This window comes from Anguilla rostrata, chromosome 3 (genome assembly GCF_018555375.3).
Source record: "Anguilla rostrata isolate EN2019 chromosome 3, ASM1855537v3, whole genome shotgun sequence".
Classification (NCBI taxonomy): Eukaryota; Metazoa; Chordata; class Actinopteri; order Anguilliformes; family Anguillidae; genus Anguilla; species Anguilla rostrata.
In genome coordinates, this window is record NC_057935.1 from 52837172 (window position 1) to 52859822 (window position 22651).

Here is a 22651-nt window from a genome sequence, read left to right on the forward strand (position 1 = left end):
TTAATAGCAAGGTGTTTCTGTTTTTTTTTTTTCTTGGCAGCTTTTCGCATTGTCTCTGCGGGTGCATTTTGAAGTGCCTGCTGGTAATGAGTTTTTTCCAGTAAATTAGACTGTAGTCTAGCATGCTTGTTTAGTGATTATTGCGATAGTCTTTTTTTTCTTTCTTTCTTTCTTTTGAAGTAGACTTTACGCAGTCTCGATTGCTTTGAGCCGACCGAAGTGTGCCCGGGGAGAGACGACGTCCGCGGGCTACGCCGCTTTGTCTCTCGAAGAGCTTATTGCACGAGCTCAGCTGTGAATCAAAACGCGTGGTGCAATTTCAGTGGTGACGCTTTCCTGGGGAGGTGTTTCCTTTCACCTACAGAAATACACCTGTGCTCACCGCCATGAGTCGCTAGATCAGACAGTCTTTTCTGTGATAGGTGCTACAGCGGAATGATTGCATTGGCCTCGTTCTTGTCTCTTTCTCCCCCTCCCGCCACGATGGCGTCTGGAAAACGCTGCGTTCGGCGTTGCCCGTGTGACCTGTCCTTCTCATTTGCCCGTCGGTCAGAGTTTTAAGCGAATGAGATTAATGGAAAGGCTTGCGCTTTTTGGAAAACTCGTGATTTTTTTTTCTCCACCAAATGAATCAGTGTTTGTAGCTTTCCGGCTCAGCGGATAAAACGAGGGCAGTGCTCGGTCTCGCAGTGCTCCTCAGCGTTCGTCCTATGACCACTTATTTTCCCTCGGGCGCCACGGTGTCTTGCTGAGCGATCTTCCTGTTTACCACAAAGCAGCGTGTAGTTCAGCGTACACCGGTGGATGAACAGAGCTGTTGCTGTTGAACTTGGCTCGGTTTTCTGGTGATAAGTAATAAGTCAGGGGATGGAGAAAACCAAGCCAGGCATTAATCGGCTTGTAGGGAACATAAGCCCAGGTTTATAAGTATTTCATTGTTCCTAATGAAACATCTTTTCTATATTTACCAGAGGAGCTTTTTACTTCAAAGTGAGAGCAAGCCAGACTGATTGTTATTTAAGCATGTTTTAGAAATCCTACTGAAATAAAATTGAGGTTAAGAAACTCAATCTCTATTTTCATAGAGGCACAAGGGCTTATAAAAAGGGGGTGTAATTTGCGTGATAGGGAATCATGGAAACTGTTTATTCTTCAGAAATGCGTATTTAATCTTATTGACATGGCTACCTAATTAAACCTAAAGTACAAATTCACTTTATTAGTGGCCAAGCACTTTAGGTGCATAGGAACCTATTGTAGTTGTTAGTTTTTTCTGCTATTTTCTGCCATGGGAGTTCATGGCAGCCCTGAGAACGGCTTGGTGGATTTTTGTGAAATTTGGCACACTGATAGAAGACGGTCTTAAGGTATCACCAAATTTGAGGTCGGTACATTAACTCTACTGCCAGCAGGCCAAATTTTGGACGTAAACCTTTGGCTGTAACTTTAGAACCTTGACAGCCTTGATGTCAGCCATTTTGTTTTTCAGCCTTCTTGGATTTAGTCGAAAAAACGCATGAGTCCTCTTCTCCTTGAATTGTGGTCTGCATGTAACTGTTTCCCCATTGGGTGTTAGTGAGGGCCTCGGAGTACAGCACACTGAGGAGATCTGTCAGTTTACCTCAGCACTGCAGTTTAACCCTTTTAAAAGTCGGTCACGCAGGGAATGCGCAGGTTGAGCGGCTAAGCGTTCTGAGCCCCTGTGCGCTAACGCTGACGTGTGATGCGCGTGTGTCCTCAGGTCTGGCCAGCCTCTGCGGTGCTGTTTTTAGGAAATACCCCATCGAGCTGGCGGGCCTGCTGCAGTACGTGACCAATCAGCTGAAGGCGGGAAAGAGGTAAGCGGGCCCCGCCCACGTGGGGAGGGTTGCGGGGGAGGTGGGGATGGCAGGGAGCCAGGCTGCCCACGCCTCGGCCAGCGCAGCCGCGAGAGCCGAGCGAGAAGCCCACTCCGCCTGACCTGCTTTTCAGGCTTCATCTGTCACAGCGAGGGCCTGGCACCCCCACACATCTCACTCTCTCTCTCTATCGCTCTCTCTATCTCTCACGCTCTCTCTCTCTCTCTCTCTCTGTCTCTTACTCTCGCTCTATCTCTCACTCTCTCACTCTCTCTCTCTATCTCTCACGCTCTCTATCTCTCACGCTCTCTCTCACGCTCTCTCTCTCTCTCTCTCTCTTACTCTCGCTCTATCTCACACTCTCTCTCTCTCTATCTCTCACGCTCTCTCACACTCTCTGTCTCTTTTACTCTTGCTCTATCTCTCACGCTCTCTCTCTCGCTCTCTCTTACTCTCGCTCTATCTCTCACGCTCTCTCTCTCTCTGTCTCTTACTCTCTCTCTATCTCTCACGCGCTCTCTCTCTCTCTGTCTCTTACTCTCTCTCTATCTCTCTCCCTCACGCTCTCTCTCTCTCTCTTACTCTCTCTCTGTCTCTCTTACTCTTGCTCTATCTCTCACACTCTCTCTCTCTATCTCTCGCTCTCGCTCTATCTCTCACGCTCTCTTACTCTCGCTCTCTTACTCTCGCTCTATCTCTCACACTCTCTCTCTTTATCTCTCTCCATCTCTCTCCGTCGTGTTCTGTCTCTTACTCTTGCGCTCTCTCTCTCTCTCTCTCATCTCTCACGTTCTGTATCGTTCTCTATCTCTCTCTTGCTTTTTATTCCACCCTCTTCTGTTCTCTCTAGTTTTACCTCTTCCTCCCTATTTAGTCCACTCTTTCTCTCTTCGTCCTTCTCTGGTCTTCTATCTCTTCCTCATCTTCTTCCTCTTCCTCTCTCGGCCTCTCTCCCTCCATCTTCTCTCTCGTTCTCTTTTCCTCCTTGTCTTCTTCCTCATCTTTTTCCCTCTACCTTTCTTTCTTCGTCCATCACCTTCCCTCTCTCCTCCTCCTCCTCTAGTACTCGGTTTCTCTCTCTCCCTCCCTCCCTGTTTCTTCCTCCATCTTCTTCCCTCTTGCTCTTTCCCTCCATCTTCTCTCTCTCTCTCTCTCATACCTGGGGCTGTCTCAGTATCTGTACCCAGCACACCACGGCCTCCCCCGCTCTCTCTCTCTCTCTCTCCCTCCCTCTCGCTCAGCCCAGCCCTCCCTGTGCCACAGCCCGTCTCCAGCAGCCCACGTTTAGAGTGTGTGATGTAGGTCACGCCTGCCAGACGCAGCGCTTTGTCAAGAGGGCTGCTTTCCATTTCACTCCCGTTATTTCCTTTCGCTGGGTGGTTATCTGGGAGGGGGGTCACGACCTGGTCTGTTCTCAGCGGCTACGCCCCCGTCCGTGTGCAGCGGCTGTGCTCGCCCGGAGACGTTCCCTTCTGATGAGTTTGTGCCTGTGCGTGTGTGCGCGCGCGTGTGTGTGATGCGTGTGTGCGCGTGTGTATGTGTGCGTGTGCGCGTGTATGCATGTGTGTGATGTGTGCGTGCGTGTGTGTGATGTGTGTGCGTGTGTGTGTGATGTGTGTGCGTGTGTGTGTGTGTGATGTGTGTGCGTGTGTGTGTGTGCGATGTGTGTGCGTGTGTGCGATGTGTGTGTGTCTGGTGTGTGTGTGTGTACGTGTGTGTGATGTGTGTGTGCGTGCGCGCGCGTGTTTTCTCCCCCGCAGCTTTGATCTGCTGATCATGAAGGAGGTGGTGCAGAAGATGGCCGGCATTGAGATCACGGACGAGATGACGATGGAGCAGCTGGAGGCCATGACGGGAGGGGAGCAGCTCAAAGCGGAGGTGAAGCCCGTCCCCAGGCCTGCCCTAAACCGCACGCAGGGCGGCCTCTGCGCGCACGACGGGCCAAACCCAGTTTGGCCTCTGCATGCGTAATGAGCTCAATGCATAAAACAGCCAAAAACCATATGTTTGGCCAAATTTAAGATGCCTTTGGTGTGCTGTGGGAGGCTTCTCAGCGGAGAGATAAGGAGACGGGCTTTCTGATTGGAGCTGCGTATCTCATGCTGCTGTAGAAGGAGAAGACCAGGGCTTGCTGCTGCCATTATACAGAGATCACTTTCCGTGACTGTTTCTACACTACCTGGCACATTCTCTTTCTCTCTCCTTCTGTCTCTCTCTTCTCTTCTTTCATTTTTCAAGTGGTCCTGTAAGACCTCATCAAATATTCATGGTGCATTTATACTGAAACTTCACTGTGCTGCAGACAGCGTGTAAGTCTGTTTATGAGCCCTCGGGGAGTCTTGTGTGTGAAGTGGGGGGACGTGGGTAGTGTAGTTCTGACTGGCGGGCTACGTCCTCGCATCCAGGGTGGCTACTTCGGCCAAATCCGGAACACCAAGAAGTCGTCCCAGCGCCTGAAGGACGCGCTGCTGGACCACGAGCTGGCCCTGCCCCTCTGCCTCCTGATGGCCCAGCAGAGGAACGGGGTGGTCTTCTCCGAGGGCGGCGAGAAGCACCTCAAACTGGTGGGCAAGCTCTACGACCAGGTACGGGACCGGATCAGAACCACACCCTTTCCACCTCCCCAGACTGCTGGCCCCAAGAATCCATTACAGTGTGTGTTATAGAAACTACAAAAGGGTGACATTCACTCTTATGCTATAACACTCCTCTGCTGGTATGACCAGGGCTAATGTGCTGAATAGGTGTCAAACCCACTCTGAAAAGGGCCAGTGTGGGCACAGGTTTTTGTTTTAGCCTAGCAGTAAGACACTTAATTCCACTTATCAAGGTGTTGACTGAAGACCGCAGTTGGTTAATTAGTTGAATCAGATGTCACAGTTGGCTAAGACTAAAACACCCACACCAGCCCTTTTCCAATAAGGTTGGACACCCCTGCTCTAGGTAGTCCATGAACTCTTCCTTGTGCCCGTCCTGGTAAGCCACTCACGTGACATCACAGTATCTGAAGAAACCCTCATCTCATCTTTAAGCGACCGTGCCATAAAAGGAATGGTTTCAGCACGCGTACCGAAATTCACCGCCCCTCTCTTCCCCCGAAACGGGTCTAACAGCGAGCTTTGGCTCACAGCGCACACTGAGCCTAATCAAGGCTTCCGTCCCCTCCGCTTTTCCATATTAGTGTTGTGCTCAGCCAGCGCTGTGCTGCAAGCTCTTTTCCCTCTCCACCAATGACTCATCGGGGCTTATTTTTTGGGGGAGGGGGTTGGGGGGAGGGGTTGATTTGGCGGCACCGCCTCAGCCGCGTCCAGATAATTAGTCACGATATGCCTGGGAGGCGCGGTCTCCGTCGTCCGCGGGGGGGGGGCGAGCTCGGGCCTTAATTCAGCCTCATTTCCCCAGCGAGAGGAGTGCGTGGCGCCCGTCACCTCAAACGTCCCGAAATCTCCGGCGTTGAGCGCGTTCTCTCTCCCGGACCGCACCGCGGCTTTCTGATTGATACAGTCAGGCCTTTCTTTAATTACCCAGGCATGATTTATGCACGAGCCTGCCGGCGCCCTGAAATTTAACCGTGAAGTTGCTGAACTCGTGCTCCTCGTATCCGGACGCGTTTCTGCTTCTGCCTTTTTAACTCGGAAGAGCGTTTTAAAATGAGTGAAGTCTGAAGAGTGCATTCGATTCCCAAGCTAAACGCACTTAATGTTAATGATGCGAAGGTGTGCGTGTTTGAGTGTTCTTTATTCGTAGAAAAGGGCAGTGGAAAAAGATCGCTTTCTCAGTAGGCCCAGCTCCGCCTGAGTGCCATGCCGTCCTGCATTAGCAGCTATCCACACGGAAAGCAGGTTTCTTGCGTCTCAGGTAGGGCGAATTTTAGCATGCTGAGGATACAGAACGGGGCCTGTCGAGCGACGGGCTGGAACGCTGACCCCGTTAGAGTTCCGCGTGGCGGCGGCGGCGATGGGAATAGCCACGCTGTGCTTATTTTGGGTTCCGCGGCCCCCCGTGCAGCCGTCCCTTCAGACAGAGCGCGCCAGCGGGGATCCCTCCCGGTATACAGCCGCAGATCTGGGGTTTCGGCACGCCTGGCCTGGCGATTCCTCCCGATCCCTTCACGGGTCACCCCGAAACGGAGGAGACGGGGATACGCGTCGCGTGTGCACAGTCTGTCCTGGGCAGTCCAGATCAAGTTAGGATCCAGCATGCAGGCTTACGTCAGCCAAACTTTCCAAAAGGGCAGCTTCACACCTTAACCTCACCTTTGATGGGAACCCTCAAATTAGGGGTCTTGGGTCCATTTCTTTTCTCTTTCCTGTGGTAAAATGACATTGAGTGAGGGAGTTTGGCCGAACTATGATGTTGTGCTGGCGTTACTCTCCCTCTGAGCGAGGGATTCCTCGTGCCCCGGTGGTCCTGGTGGTCCCGCACCGAAGCCATTTATGAAAAGAGCAGGCCTTTGGCGCTCTGGCCTCTCTGCGTCCCTTTGCCACGGTCGTTTCTCTCTCCGACCTCAGGCTTTCCACTCGGCTCGAGAGGTCAACCAACCGTAGCAGGGCCCCGCCCCAGACGCTCTCTCCCGCGCGCACTTACCGGTGACTCTATAGATCAGGCCCCCCCGGTACCGCGTTCCGCTCCGCCGGCCCCTCGGCCGTGTTTTACGACCGCTTCTCCTCCTCGCTCGCTCGCAAAAAAGCCTTTCTCTCGGTCAGCGACGCGGTTCCAGCCCCACCCATCCCCAACCCCACCCCCCACCCCGCACCCCCCAAGCCAAACCCCGGTGGGAACGCGGAAGCTTAAGTAGAAAACGGTGTTTTGCGCGCAGATCAATTTTGACTGTCAGAGACGCGGCGCGGGGTGTTTTACTGGACGGGACGACGCCGAAGGCGCGGGAGGCGGGGAGCGGAGCGATCGGCTCGCCGTTCTCCGTCCTCGCCAGAGCGTGCGGCCTCGGGGGTTCTGGGAGAAAAAAAGGGCGTCCGGTTTCCTCCCGGTCCGGAGGCCGCCATCGCCTACGCTGGGGTACGGGGGGGCGCGGCGGCGAACGCACCTCCGAGAGGCCCCCGAAGCCGAAGGGCCGCCCCCGGCGCTCCGCCCGCGCGCTGACGGATGGGTTTAATAAGACGAGGAGGCCCGTCCGAAAAAAAAAAACGGGGGCGATATCGCGGCCCTCGGAGGGACCGGGGCGGCGTGCTCGCGCCGAACCGCCGCTCACCCTGCGCTTTCTCTCCCCCCCCCCGTCCCGTCCCGCCGCAGTGCCACGACACCCTGGTGCAGTTCGGCGGCTTCCTGGCCTCCAACCTGAGCACGGAGGACTACATCAAGCGGGTGCCCCCCGTGGACGTCCTGTGCAACCAGTTCCACACGCCGCACGACGCCGCCTTCTTCCTGTCCCGCCCCATGTACGCCCACCAGATCCTGGTGAGTGAGCCGCGGTCCCGCCGGAGCGCGCTGGAGCAGCGCCAGCCCCCCCCCTCCCTCTCCACCCCCCTCTGGGCCGCATTTCATTTCTCCTTCACTCCCCGTGTCTCCTCAAATCCCCTTTTCCCCTCCCTCTTACTCTGCCTTTCTGTCTCTTTGTTCCCTCCCTCCTCGTATTTTTCCCCTTGCTTCTCCTTACCCATCATCCCCCCCTTCTCCTGTAATCTCCTTCACTTCTTTTGTACGTCTTCCCTCCCCCTCCCTCTTCAGGCCTGTAGAGACAGAGCAGAGCGCACCTCCCCCTTCCCTGTCTTGTTTTATGTTTTATATTTTTTTTACCTCCCCAGTACTGCTGGAGTATTCCCTGTGTTTTATCTCTGCATAGTCACGGCGTGTTTACACCATCTCGCTCCTTAAAGAGAAGCAGCAGAATCGTTTTTCTAAAGCCTTCCAAGTGCATCCATGCCACACGGCCGCATGGTTTCTTGCACTCCAACGTGTTAAAACCTTGGAAAGCGCAGAATCGTGCTAGCTGCTATCAGTCTAGCGGCGCTCAGGGCAGAGCTCACCGGCGCCCCCTTGCTGTCGCCCCGCAGTCCAAGTACGACGAGCTGAAGAAGGCGGAGAAGGGCAACCGGCAGCAGCAGAAGGTGCACAAGTACATGGCGGCGTGCGAGCTGGTGATGGGGCCCGTGCACGAGGCCGTGGTGTCCCTGCACCTGCCCAAGGTGTGGGACGACCTGCGGCCGCAGTTCTACGCCACCTTCTGGTCCCTCACCATGTACGACCTGGCCGTGCCCCACAGCGCCTACGACCGCGAGGTCAACAAGCTCAAGGTGCAGATGAAGGCCATCGACGAGAACCCCGAGATGGTAGGTGGTCCCGCCCGTCCCCCGCCCGCCGACGCCACTTCTCTTCTGTTTATCTGTTTTTGCAACAGATGTTTACTGCCTCCTCCCTGGAGGTAAATCTATCAGTGTTCGGTGCCGCACAGTGTTATTTTCCTTTCAACATTTTATTTTTATTTTTAGAAGACCTGTGTGGAAACTTAATTTAAATTGTTGACAGCTACAGGCATCCTAGGCTTTGATGCATAAAAATATTCTGAGCCGTCTGCAAGTTTTAAGGCTTACAATCTCACTTTTGGAATTGGTATTTTCTAACCTGCCTGTTTTCACACATCACAGAACTTAAGAGCTTTGACAGTGTTTATTTACTTAGTGGATGCTCTCATACAATACTTACACGGCTTAGTCTTTAAATCTACATTTTTCAACTCTATATTTAGTCAAGCAGCTGGTTCAACTTTGCTCAGTGTACTCTTGGCTCAGCACTATGTCCAGTTAAAGCAGATCTTTCAGCCTGACAGCATTTCCACCTTGTTCTCCACCTGGACATTTGCCCTTCCTCCATTTACACTCAGGGCTAAATTGTAAACCAATTAGAGGACAGGATTGCTGATGAAACGCACCAGGCACATTGTAAATGCATTTCCAACAAAAGTAAATGTGATGCCAAAACAATCTTGTAGGTAAATAATTGATCTGCTTGTCCAATTCAAATGATGTGTGCTCACAATGCCTTTGTGAAATGTGAAAGCCTGCTGGCTAGCTTATTTATTTGGTTATTGTGTCGTGTGTTTGCGATGTCTGGCGTTTACGATGTCGTGTCTTGGTCTGTAGCAAGGCTGTTGTTAGTGGTGCATGTTGTGTTTTGTCTGATGGTGATGTTATTTTGTCTCGTGTTTTATCTGAGGAGGAGCTGTGTTTCGTCTCATGTTGTCATTGTGTTTTGTCTGATGGGGTTCTTGTGTTTTAGCTGATTGGGTTTTTGTTTTAGCTGATGGGGTTATTGTGTTTGGTCTGTTGTTGAGTTTTAGCTGATAGGGTTGTTGTGTTTTAGCTGATGGGGTTGTTGTTGTGTTTTAGCTGATGGGGTTGTTGTTGTGTTTTGTCTGATGGGGTTGTTGTTGTGTTTTGTCTGATGGGGTTGTTGTTGTGTTTAGTCTGTTGTTGTGTTTTGTCTGATGGGGTTGTTGTTGTGTTTTGTCTGATGGGGTTGTTGTGTCTGGGCCGTGTCTTTGCTCTGCGGCTGATGCGGTTGCTGATGCTGATGTCTTCCTCCCTGCAGCCCTTGAACAAGAAGAAGAAGGAGAAGGAGCGGTGCACGGCGCTGCAGGACAAGCTGCAGGAGGAGGAGAAGAAACAGCTGGAGCACGTCCAGAGGGTCCTGCACCGGCTTAAACTGGAGAAGGACAACTGGCTGCTGGCCAGTGAGTGCCTGACCCGCCAAACCGCTCAACGTTCACACAGATCAGCGGCGTTAGCCTCAGTACCCAAAGGGCACTTTCAGTAACAGCAACACTTATGGCGTCCGCACAGCGACGGTGATCATATCACCGTTATTGGTGGTGTAATGCTGCAGTTATTATTTCTTAGCAACAAGGGCATCAGTTATCATTATGATGGCGGTAATTGTAATACGAAGAAAAATAATCACCGTCATCATAATACAATAATGGATGCAATAATGGTGCTGCTTCAACAGTGGAAAAATCAATTTACAGGTTCACAATAGGGCTGCATGGTCAATGGAATACATTAAGCTTAGGGGGGGAAAAAGAAAACTCTCAGAACTTTTCTCCATCGGGTGTAGATGTGTTTATCGAACCTACATAATGCTGACAAATGTCAGACACCACGGCCTTGTACTGACTCAGATAGCTGTCAGTACGCGTCGGAATTTATTGGCTCAATAAGACAACCGAACCCCAGGGATTCGGCTCCGATGATGGCTTGCATTGTTATGCAGCATAACTCTTCAAGTTAAGTGCTGTAACAACAACAAGCTGTTTTGTACGTCAGCTGAAATTTGCTCATTTGATGCGATGCTGCTCTTGAACGCGTCTTTTAATTTTCCGCTCAGAGTCCACCAAGAACGAGACCATCACCAAGTTCCTGCAGCTCTGCCTCTTCCCGCGATGCATCTTCTCAGCCATCGACGCCGTGTACTGCGCCCGATTTGTGGAGCTGGTGCACCAGCAGAAAACCCCCACTTTCTGCACTCTGCTCTGCTACGACAGAGTAAGCCCCCCCCCCCCCATGCTTCTCATCTGCAGTTCCTCTGGCTTTCCTCTGGATTCCGCCCAGAATGACCCACCTTAAAGTGTACCAAGGGTTGCTCCAAAAAGAAAAGAATAACACCTAGGGACATTTATAACCCCTGCTCAACATTTATTTTCAGATACATACTGTCCTGCCAGCTTAAAAAGAATTTCAAATTCCTGTCAGGTATTTGTGGAGTGATCACTTAATGTCAAATAAAAGGTAAAACTTTATGAAATTGCCTGGAAACAACCTCCAGCTTCTTTTATGGCAAGCTAGATAGTCTGTATGAACGTTCTTTGTGGTATTGCCACACAGCACGCAATTGTGGTGTCTAATGTGGATTGTTTTTGTGACAGAGTTTTGGCAGAGGGTTCGTTGTTTCTTAATATGATCAGTTGGATTGGCTGAGATTTGGCTTATCCTGCTGCTGCTGAAGGCTAGCTGGCTGTGGCAGTGAAAATGAGAGGTGGAATGGGAAAGCTTTTTTTGAGGCGGAAGGAGAAGGCTGTTATTGAGGTGGAAAGGGATGGCCGTTATTGAGGTGGAAGGGGATGGCTGTTATTGAGGTGGAAGGGGATGGCTGTTATTGAGGTAGGAGAGGAAGGCTGTTGAGGTGGAAAGGGGTTATTGATCGCATCACGCTTCCCCGCCAGGTGTTCTCTGACATCATCTACACGGTGGCCAGCTGCACGGAGAACGAGGCTCGGCGGTACGGGCGCTTCCTGTGCTGCATGCTGGAGACGGTGACCCGGTGGCACAGCGACCGCGCCATCTACGAGAAGGTACCGTGTGACCGCGTGTGTGTGTTCACGGGTACCATGTCACAGTGTGTGTGTTCTTCTGCCGTACCATCGACAATAAGGTACCGTCTGACTGTCTGTGAGTATGTGTTCAGTTACCGCACCACCTGCACGAAGGTACCATGTGACCGTGTGTGTTCAGTTACTGTGCCATCGATGAGAAGAGACTGTGTTACTGTGTCATATTTTGAATCGATATTAACACTCAATAAATATTGACAATTTAATTTTTTTTTTTTTTTTTTAAATCTGTTAGTTGACAGGAGACCAGGGGTGGATGTTGGAAAGTAGCTTTTGTTTTTAAAAAAATGTTTGCTTTCTAATGTCATCAGAGCCGGCTGCTGGCATAAACACTCTGCGCTGCCATTTAGGGCCCGGGCCGTCCCTGGGCCACACAATCAGGCCGAGAGTTTTTTTTAAATGTGATTTAATTAATTCTGTCAGAGCGCTTTAAGACCACAACATTATTCTTGTTTAGGGCCGACAAAACCGGCCCCTGCGCATCATTCATACGCCTCTGTTGTTCCAATCTGGTTTCAGGAGTGCGGCAATTACCCAGGGTTCCTCACCATCTTCCGAGCGACGAGCTTCGACGGCGGGAACAAGGCGGACCAGCTGGACTACGAGAACTTCAGACACGTCGTCCACAAGTGGCACTACAAGCTGACTAAAGTGAGTTCCCCTTCCCCGCTCTGTCTGGAGCTGAGCGGGCTATTGTTTCTGTGCTGAGCAAGTAGCATTGAAGCACTGACCTTGTGGAAAAACTTGCTGCATAATTAATTCTCTTTGAAAGAATGTATATTTTTTTGATGATACGTTTTTACTGTTCCACATCGACACGTGGGCCGGTCATTTGATGAAGGGAAACTGCCTTTGTTTTCTCAGTGACTGCAAAGCGCTTTTAAGCAGCTGAGGGAGTACTTAAACTTTTTTTTTTCTCCCTTTTTCTTTAACATCAAAGCTTGTACATTTGTTGGCAGAGCGCAAATGAAACCGGTTCGTTAAACCTGTCTTCTTTGATTTATGACTGTTGTAGGATTTCAAACGAAGGCTCTTCCATTTTTTTTTTTATCCATGTCTAATGGGTGTGCGAGGACCCTATGCTATGGTTTAGAGCAGCCCGAGATCTGAGAGATGGGCCTGTTGAATTCTCTTCGTGTGTACATTCATTCGGTTTGAAAATGCCCTTAACCGGAGACGTGCTAACGTTAGCTCAGTCCAGAATGATTAACGGAGAAAAATAATCTCCGTGTAGATTAGTAGACGGAACCGACGGCCTTAGGGGAGGACGGCAAAGTTTAATTAAACTGCCGGTCGTGGGAACACAAGCACGTTGGAGAGTCCAACGGCCAATCACTTCCTTAATTATCTTTCATACGAAGATGTACATTTGCATTGAGGTGTTCTGGGGGTGCCTTTGGTGACTGCCTGATTGGTCCAGAGACACGATTGTGCCTGATTGGTCCAGATACACGATGGTGCCTGATTGGTCCAGAGACACGATTGTACCTGATTGGTCCAGAGACGCTATTGTATCAAAACATCTCTAGTGCCTACCAGACATTGGGGTGTCATCCAAATCTGCAGTACGCAATCGTACAGAATCATGTGTATGTTCCCAGACCAAGGTTGGGTTTATATATACATTGCATTCTCACAGCGTATAAAAAGACCTGACATGCAGTAGTGTAGCGGCAGAAGTCTCACCTGTAGCACGATCCATATATAGTGGCACTATATAAAACAATTGTGCAGTGGAGGTATTTTCACACTGAAGTGTCAGAGTGAAAAACCACAGTTTTAGACCGATAAATCCCTGGCCCAGAAACGGTAGAGAAACCTCTGCATTTCGGTTTTTTAGCCCGCTCTATCGCTTTCCCTGCTGTAAAATATGTCCCGAACCCGGTCCGGGACGGGAGATTATTTGCGTAGGTGTCCCCCCGTTGATGAACACGTTGGCCTCGTCTGACTCTAACCCCTTGCCCCCCCCTCCCCCGCAGGCCTCCGTGCACTGCCTGGAGACGGGCGAGTACACGCACATCCGCAACATCCTCATCGTGCTGACCAAGATCCTGCCCTGCTACCCCAAAGTGCTGAACCTGGGCCAGGCCCTGGAGTGCCGCGTCCACAAGATCTGCCAGGAGGAGAAGGAGAAGAGGCCTGACCTCTATGCGTTGGCTATGGGGTAACGGAGAGCCACCCGGCCTTGTGTGAATTTCCTTACAGTGCCCGCGTCCGGTGCGCCAAGGTTTTTTTTGATGATAGGGGGTGGGAGGTGAGACTTGGCAAAGCCGAATCTTCGTATCTCGGGCAGGCACATTCGCACGCGGTTTTAACGGCAGCTGTCTGACCTTTGCTCGGCTCAAAATGGGGGAAGTCCCCGGCCAGTGGCAGTGATCAGAGGATGCCCGCTCGGAAGTCAGGGATACCCCATCAGAGGGAAAGCGGGGTGCTGGCATTGAGTGGACGTGTGACTGTGTGTATGTCTGTCTGTGTGCGAGTGTTTGTATATCTGTTTCTGTGTTTTTGTGTGTCTGTATATCTGTTTGTGTATGTGTGCGAGTGTGTGTTCACGTGCATGAGGCTATTCAGTTGGTACCCAAATCGTATAGGGGCCTCCCTGCTCGGTGCTGTACTGTAACTGTAGTTTTTCTGTAACTGTAGTTTAGTTTTTTTGTAGCTCTTCTGGCCTGGTGTTCTCTCTGCCCTTCCGGTACCGGTACAAATCTCACACCACACCTCTCTCTCTCTCTCTCTCTCTTTCTTTCTGTCTCTCTGTCGCCACTCGTATTTCACCGCAGTCAATCCCAGGGAAGATTAAATGGCAGGATAAGGTCACGCCTGCAGTGAAGTCCCTCATTGTCGGCTAATGAAAACCATTAATTCAATAGTGGAGGACTTGTTGGGATCAGGCCGGCCTTTGTCCAGCCGTGATTAAGTGATCTTATCAGTTGCCCGTCGTAATGAGCTTTGCTCTTCCGCGGCGTCGGGCGCGGGGCAGAGTAAACAGACGTCCTCGTCGGGCGACGCGTCGCTCTCGCCCGTCAGCGATGGGAGCCTCGGCGCCGCGCGATGTTTCCATTACGCGGATCGCGAAAGCCGCGACGCCGTAATCCGATCCCGGCGAATCCGGGGCGGGAGGCCGGGGCGGTGTCATAGCGTCGCCCTCGTTCCCGTCCGAAGCCGCGCAGGAAAGGGCGGCTTACGCGGCGGCTGTGGCGAACCGTTAGCGTTCTTCTCTGTTGTCCGCTGAAGTTTAATGAAGTGAAGCGCGTTGAAGAAAATCCCTCCTGTGTTTTTTGCCTGTTTCTCTGCTTAATCAAAATTCATGCTCTCGCGGGTTGTTGGGTGCTTTTTCTTCTCTCTCTATTCTATCTGGACATAAACTGCTGTTTCTTTGGGGTTTTTTTAGTTCCATATTACTAAATAAAGGTTAAATATTCCTTATTGGTCGTTCAGGCTTGTTTACCCTGGTAAACTGATTCGGTGGTGGCAGTAACTAAAATCTCCTGCGTTTGCATGCTCAGTCAGATACACGATTGAAATTCAGTGCCAGTGGGTTAGCTTGTGAAATATGTTCTGGGTGCACGTTTCGTGAAGCCTTAGTGCAGCTGTGTGTTTCCCTGGGATATGGCCTTTTGTACACGCCTTGAAAAGCTGCAGAGTTATTCCTTCCTCTGAGCCAGAATGAAGGTTTTAGACTGTGCAGGTGTATGGTTGCTGTTTTTAGCCTGGTATTCAGAGTCAACATTCAAGCCTTCAGATTTTATTCCAGGCAGAGTTTCCACCGTATCCTTGAAACCCGAGTGCAGAAAAGCACAGAAAGTACATTAAAGGCTTTTAATGGCCTGTGGACATCGCACACACAAAAAAAGACCAGCTTTTAAGGTGTTCACTCCTTAAAAATGTTAAGGACCGTTCGCTTCCATTGATTCGCTACGGTGGAACCTGGGCGCCTGAAATAAAGGGGCGGTCGGAGCGCGGCAGGACCGCCCGGCCGCCGCCGCCGCCGCTGCGCTTCCGTGTTGACTCTGGCCGCCGGGCTGTGGCTGTGTGGCGCGCGCGTCACTTCCTCCTGTAACCATGTGTGCGACTTGCAGCTACTCAGGGCAGTTGAAAGGCAGGAAAGTGCACATGGTCCCCGAGAACGAGTTCCACCACAAGGAGCAGCCGGTGCGCAGCGCCACGCCCGCCAGCCTGCAGAACGGCCCGGGCAGCGCGGGCAAACCCGCTCCTGCCGCCGCTAACGCCGGCAAGCCGGACGAGGGCGCCGCCGACGACGCGGGTAAGAGTCCGGGAAGGGGGGCGGGATTCGGGAAGGGGGGCGGGGTTTGGGTCTGTGGAGTATTCCTCGGTACCTGAACGCTCAGTACCTGTAGCCGTGTGGATTATCTGTAATGTTTCGCGGAGGGGTTACGGAGAGCGCTAAATTAATTTGGCGGCACCGTCAGTGCCCACGACCAGCTGTTAAATGGTTGTTAGCGAATGCAGCGGATGTCTGGGTTTGTTGTTTTTATTTTTAATTTGTTTTTTTTTGTTTTTTTGCCTAATTGTGGGTTACATGTCCCTTCTGACGCATGCAGCCCACACACTCTTCTTCAGAGTAAAGCCTCTCAAAGCGAATCTGCAGTGCTTTTAAATAATTCACGGCTATCGAACTCCATCCACATTTCATTCACTTTTTATGAGCTTTTGATGGACGTGACACAATGCGCGTTTTCCTTTGGATGTACACAAACTGCGGATAAATTGCCAGTCCTCTGTCCTCGTTTTTAAGTTTTTCAGCCTTAGAAATGTTTATTCTCTTCACGCACAAAGTTGTAACGTGTAGCGCAAGTTCTCAAAGCTACGTAAGCAAATGGTCGTGTCGCTCTGGTTTTCAGATAAGTCCAAGGAGAAATCTCAGGGCCTCGTGAAACCCGCCAGCAAAACCAACAACGCGACGACCAAAGTGGCCACCAGCAACGGGAGCAGTGCTCCTAGCAGGTATGGCGCCCCCTTGCTCCGGTGGGAGAGGCTGCAGGGCGTTCAGGGGACCCCGTGATTGATGGGCCGCTCTCATCTTTCATATAATGTGATTAAAAGTATGGGCCTGGAGGTGAGAGAGCTTAGCGGCCGGGTTATTATTTGAAACTACCTGCGAAACACGCGAGTCCTTTATCAAAGTGTCTCTTCCCCCCCTGAACTGTGTAATCAAATCCAATAGTGTTTCAGGTTGCAGTCTGGGATTCTATTCTATTAAACTGAGCTATTGCTGAAGGAAATGGCTTTAAAGTAACCTTTTTCAGACGACATGGCTGTTACACAGACAGAGAAACCGGGAGGGAAGGAGAAATCCCATAAATTGCCCAACCTTTTCACAGTAGAGCTGGAGAAGGAACTCTTGCGGATCCAGAAATAATTGGAATTAAAACATTACTTGAGGTGTGATAAACTGCAGATGGGGAGAGGTTTAGCTGTGGGCTTCCGACTGTTTTCCCAGGGCTTGACCAGGTCATGAAAGCAATTTGGCACTTTTAAAAAAGGTGGCTTTTGATCAAAATTGAGCTGCTCGGTGTGAGAGAAGCACTCCATCTTCTGGTGGCGACAGTGAGCCATTTGTCTAACGGGGCTAACGCTTTACCCCTCCCCCCAGCAACAAAAACATGAAAGAGAAGGAAGACAAAGAGAAAAGTGGGAAGGAGAAGAAGGAGAAGAAGGAGAAGACGCCCGGCAGCACCCCCGAGGCCAAGGCCGGCGGGAAGGAGAGGCAGAAGGAGGAGCGGTCCGCCAAGGACGAGAAGACGCGCGACGGCAAGGAGAAGACGCCCAAGGCCGACAAGGACAAGCCCAAGAAGGACGAGAAGAGCAAGGAGGACAAGGCCAAGACCGGCGGCGGCGGCGGCGGCGCGTCCGACAAGGAGTCCTCCAAGGAGCGAGACGTGGCCAAGGAGAACTGCAAGGGAGAGAAGAACGCCCAGGCTGGGTCCTTGAAGTCGCCCGTTCCCAGGTCCGACGCGGCCGAGACCGAACGGGGTAAGCGTCTTTTTCAAACCTCGGAAGGGCGACAAATCGGTTCCGTTACAGTACGTGTTTGATGCTGAATGTTTCGCGAATACCTTTATGACAAAAGCGGAATTTACAGGGAAAAGCACCACGAGAAAAGCCGAGTTGATTTTTCAGCGTCAATGTTCCTTTGCCATTTTCGTAGATCTCTTAGTTGAACGAGTGCCGTTTTCGTAACTTATTTGAGCGCAGTGGTTTCGCGGTTCAGTTTTGTTTTTGCAGAGTTATTTGTATATATTTCACCTGCAGAAGTATACAGTCAGATTGCTTCACGCGTAACTGTAAAAGGCCACCTTATGCGAGTTTGAGAAAAGGGCAGCGAAACTGAACCCCCCCCCTTTCTTTTCAGAACAAAAGAGACGAAAGCTGGACACCCACTCTTCGCCGTCACACTCCTCCGCGGTTAAGGTTAGTATAGCCTGAGGAAGGCTGCACCTTCGATTCCTCCCCTTCCCAATGGAGACCGAGCGTTCTTCCAAGTGTCCGTCTTCCCACCACGTCCAACACGGAGAGTGCACACGGGGGGCCTCTGGAGTCCAGCTCTAAACCCACAGATGTGTTTTTTTTTAAAAAAAAAGAAAAAAAAAGGAAAAAAAAAAGAATAGAAAGCATTTCATGGACTATTTTTTGTAATGAATATTTTTATAAGAAAATCTTCAAGGACCTAGCAGAATGTTGTAAATAGCAGTTTTTTTCCTCGTGTTCTCGTTTTATGTGTGGAGATAACCAGCCCAAGTGCCTCTTTTTTTTTTTTTCCTGGGGGGAAAAAAGAAAATTTTTTTTTATAACCTCGTGTTTATTCGTATCTATTTTTTTCTTGCACATTTCCATTTTTCTCTCCCTTTTTGAATTTTTTTTCCCTCTCCCGGTCGGAGTGCAGTATTTGCTTAAAGCATATTCGAGCTCCCAGTTGAGAAGTGGAGCACTTTTTTTTGTTTTTGTTTTTTGTTTTGCTTTTTTTTTTTTTTTTTGTTCTTCCTCTGTCTGAATCACGATGCGGCGGAAGTTTCCGGAGGAAGAATTCCTGGATGGAACGCGGTGTCGGTTCCTTCCCGCCTTCCGGAGTCCAGCAGAAAGCGGAACGGGCGTCCGCTGCCTCGCAGTGCCTTCCAAGAGGGAGCCCCCTACTGGAGAGATGGCTCCGTCGCGCCCCCCACCTTCCTCTTCCCGCTCGTCCTCCTCCTCCGGTAGTCGCGCGTTATTCAGTCAGCAGGCAGTGCGTAGCTGGTCCCGGCCCTTCCAGCGGTGGGAGGCGTGTCCCGTGAGAATCCCCGCCCACCCCTGACCCCGCCTTCAGCACCTGCGGCAGGAAACAACGACAGCCAGAGCCCCCACCTTGCCAACCCCCCCCCACCCCCCTCCTCAAGCACAGAAAAGAAAGAAAATCCATGATGCTCCGAAGGCAATGGCAACAAATGAAAGAAACCTTCAGCGAGGAGGAAAAAAAATCAGGCGTGGGTGTAGCCTTCCGGAAGGATCCGCTCCAGGGAGCCTGTTCTAATTCTTTATGTTCCCTAACCTCCAAGAAGTCAATGAGTTTCCCCATGTCTTGTCCATTACAAACTGTAAGTTATTAAATTACACACGGAAGCATCTTAGGCAGGCACCTCACACAGCGACACTGATTTGCTTCAAATTAGCTCACAGCACTGAAATGAACTTTTAACTCTCCAAGCCTGCATTTGAGCCCGTTAATGTTTTTGCATACACCCCCCCTAAAGTGCCCTCATATCGTCGCCTTAGGACATAAACACTCTAGTACACACACACACAAACGCGCGCATGCACACACACAGAAAAATGACACTTTATAGCGAAGCACAGAGGTACCAGAGATTACTTCTATAGGATTTTGTTGCAGTCTGCAGCCAAACAGTGTCTTTCTGTGTCTGTGGGTCATTCAGTGTGAAATCAACACCTCCAACACCAAACCCTCACAATTGCCACAAAGTTATTGGGTGGTTCTCTTGACAAGGGCAGCCGTCTCTACACTTTTTAATAATTAGTATTTTTGAAGTTGTTAACTGTATCGTTGGTTATTGATATTGATTGTCTAGATATCTATCCATAAGAAAGCTTCCTTCAAAGCATTTTCTGTACTGTCCGTCTACACGGTCTACATATCAGATAATAAAAGGAAAAGACTGAATAATCAGAAAAAAACTTTAAATCGATTGCTTTGGCCTTTTGGGGAATCAGAGGTTTGTCCTTATATCAAGCAGAAGAACATTTCCAGATTAGTACACCTGCTTGACCTGTCTTAAAGTGAAGACACGGACGTACTCAAGTATAGCATTGTGTAATTGTCAAATTCTAAAAATAATTGGCGTCGGTGTGTGCACATTTGGTCTGAAGCGGTGTCCGTTGCAAAAGAACTGAAAGAAACCTGGTTTCATTGAATTCTTAGTCATTGGTGTCTGATTTGGCTCAGACTGACCCCGTTCACAGAAACATAGTGACAAAAAAAGGAAAAGACTCTTCTCAGGGGCTTTCTGAAGCAGAGGCGTATTTTTATACACACAGAATCCACATTTGAGAACCAGGCTAACTTCCTCCCCCCTCTTCACCTTCCACAGTTCTCTGCAAGTCTCTTTTTCTCCAAATAACAATGTCAAAGTCTTAGTCCTTGAAGGTCTGTGGGGCTGTGTGGAGTGATGGCCATCCTGCCCCACCCCTCCCCTCTCTCCCGATGTCTGCCAACCTCCTCCAGCTCATCTGTCATCTCCATTCATTCCTACAGGACAGTCTCATCGAACTCAAGGATTCCGCCTCAAAGGTTTGCACCCTCCGCGTTTAATTTCCACCCTCTCCCGCACCACGTCTCCCCCACATCCCAGCAGGTGTCAGGTCAGCTGCTTGTCAGGGTACTTAAAACCCCCAAAGGGGTGAAAACCCGGTGGAGGTAGATCATCCGTGCTGCATGCACACGAGGCTTCCCGCAGGTCATGCGTTTCGGTCCGTGAGCGATGCAGTTCCCCCCGTCAGTGATGCGCGAATACTGAGTCTGTCGCCCCTTTGGTTACGGCATCGGTAACGAGGGTACATTAGCATGCACATGTCAATGTGCCCATAGCAATTTCGCTATATGGCTACGTGTGGATGGTGAGATCGTGTCTCCCCTGGTGAATTGATTTTTGCTACCACGGGTAATGAGTTGGCCGGATAGCGCTAGGAAATCTCTAGCTTGCATGTATAATTCACGACACATCAGCCATTGCAAACCCGTTTTGCCCCCGTCTTTTCTGTCCTTCCCTCCTTCCCCTTGACTCTTCTTATATGCAGTTGCGGCATTCAGAAATACTTTTTTTTTTATTGGTAAGATGGAGATAGCGATAGCAGCTGCGCGTGGCGTCTGGCGGATTTGCCACCGAACACCCTTTACTTCTTCTCTCCCAATCCGACTCTCCGCGGCGACGTCTGCTCTGAATAGCTCCAGTCCAACTCGAGCCTCCCAAGAGCGTTTCCCCGTTGCGGTTAATGAAGGAAATGACAGGACGTTTAAAAGCGCGCCGATGTCGCTGCTTCAAATACCCGCCCCCCCCCAGCCCCCACCGGAATTTTAAGCAGGTGCCAAATCTTTGAATGGCGACGCTTGCGCATAACGGTTTTCGCCGACGCCTCAAAAGGGCAGCCCTATCTGTGAAAGCGGAGCGTGAAAAGAGCCGCCGCTCGTCGATGCCATCTTTCCGGCGCCGCGTCGCGCACGGCGGCATTCTGACTGGCGGCGAAAGGGACCGCCCTTATCTGCCGCTTTGATGTCGGAAAGAAAGAAACGGCTCCTTTAGCTCCGCCAGGCCTTCTCGCCCCTGGGCTCCGGCTTCGGCTCCGGCTGCGTTTTATCAGGCTGGGGGGGGGGGAGCGGCCAAATCCGCATTGCGACCTGACACGGCGAACCCCGGTCACCGGGCCCGGGGTGTTTGTGTCTGCGTGTTTGCTTTGGGAGGTATCGGGTCACACGCTCAGAAAACCGCAGGGTGGAACATAAATCACGTCTGGGCCACCATTTTGATTGATGACCGGGTAATAGGCTGTAATTTATTCTCCCCTTGTCATCTGTATTCATTTGTAAGATCCTCCCCCCTCAAGGTAAAGGACACGCGTCTTTGGAGCTCTCTCCAGCCCGAGCCCCCACTGCTGAACGTGGCAGTGACTGAAACGAATTGCCCACATAAATTATTCAGGGGTTATGTAACATTCGACGGCGGTTAGCGCTCGTGCGGTTCTGAGTGTTGACCGCTTTCCGTATGTTCACACTCGGAGCGGAAAGTTTAGCGAGTTTGTCAAACTTGCTTTAGCTATCGGGGGAGCGTTTGAGAAATGGCCGTTACTGTGCCTCTCTGCCCACTGCAGTGGGGATTAATGGCCACGGCGGCCTTAGCAGCGGCGGAAAGTGGAGCGCTGCTCTAGTTCTTCTACCTCAGCCCTCTTCCTCCAGACTGAGCTCCCCTTTCAAAACTCTCCACTCAAAACACAGCACTCCATCTCAGACATCCCTCCGAAATGACCCAGTTCGGGGATCGATTTCTGATTTTAGGGGTGGGGTGAGGTGGAATGTTGCACAGTCTTCAAGTCATTTTTTTTTCCAACCAGTGTATGAACAAAGTGGTGAGATGTAGCCAGCTGCACCAAAGTCACCGCTTGCCCCACCCGGCTCAGGGTCTTACGCCGGAAAAACCAGGGCCAGATTATCCGGTTACTCTTCAGAAATTCCAGATCAAACGGCCTTTGTCGACAGCTGACACTTCTGCCACTGTGTGCTGCTTTTTTCCCCTTTCAGCAAGGAGTGGGTCAGCCCGTCAACGGTATACATACAGACCTAGATCCAGGGCACGCGCTGAATTTGTTCTATATTGCATTTTTTTTTAGCAGTATAGCCATTTCATTGGTGTTTTGGGCTATGGTTTTTGCAAGCTTGGACAGTTGAAAGCGGTTTCTGCATGAATGCGGTGTTGATCCAGCCTGGACCAGCGATGAATGCACAATGAGGTCTGGAGGTAGTTTTACACACCTAGCCAATAAAGGCAAATATTGCGAAGCCTTCAGAGGCCTAATTAGGCTCCGGAAAAGAGTGCCTGTTGCAGTAACGGCTTCATTCGGAGCTCCGTGTGAAGCTGCCCCCGCCCAGCCGCTCGTCCGGCGGCATCGATCCCAGCCCTCTCCGAACCTTCCCCCCGCCGTCGCTCTCGCGCGCTCGCTTCCATGACACCCCTTTAAACGGTTTGTCGTTGAGCCGTTACGATGTCTCAAATGGAGTTGTCAAAATTTTGGGGAAAACACAGAGCGCTCCCGTAGCAGAAAGACGGAGGCATTCATCAGCGCTGATGCTGTAGATGGGCTAGGCCCCGGGCTGAAGTGAAAGCTCTTCTGTGGTTATATCTCTTTTTTTTTTTGCTGTTGAAGAAACAGCCTTGTGTTTTGACACGGGAGGGCATCGCGATATTCCGGC

General features: G+C 50.9%; 1 protein-coding gene across 2 annotated transcripts in view; it reads left to right on the forward strand.

Moving 5' to 3' along the window:
• Positions 1-22651, forward strand: part of thoc2 (THO complex 2) — a 60040-nt gene that overhangs the window by 29248 nt on the left and 8141 nt on the right. For both annotated transcript variants that reach the window (XM_064328177.1, XM_064328178.1), the window contains exons 19-33: positions 1742-1838; positions 3599-3716; positions 4244-4423; positions 7089-7253; positions 7850-8125; positions 9384-9525; positions 10179-10336; positions 11014-11142; positions 11701-11832; positions 13161-13345; positions 15261-15445; positions 16044-16146; positions 16796-17175; positions 17555-17613; positions 19946-19981. In XM_064328177.1, coding sequence (XP_064184247.1) covers positions 1742-1838; positions 3599-3716; positions 4244-4423; positions 7089-7253; positions 7850-8125; positions 9384-9525; positions 10179-10336; positions 11014-11142; positions 11701-11832; positions 13161-13345; positions 15261-15445; positions 16044-16146; positions 16796-17175; positions 17555-17613; positions 19946-19981 — 2345 coding nt within the window. The remainder of the gene's footprint in view (positions 1-1741; positions 1839-3598; positions 3717-4243; positions 4424-7088; positions 7254-7849; positions 8126-9383; positions 9526-10178; positions 10337-11013; positions 11143-11700; positions 11833-13160; positions 13346-15260; positions 15446-16043; positions 16147-16795; positions 17176-17554; positions 17614-19945; positions 19982-22651) is intronic.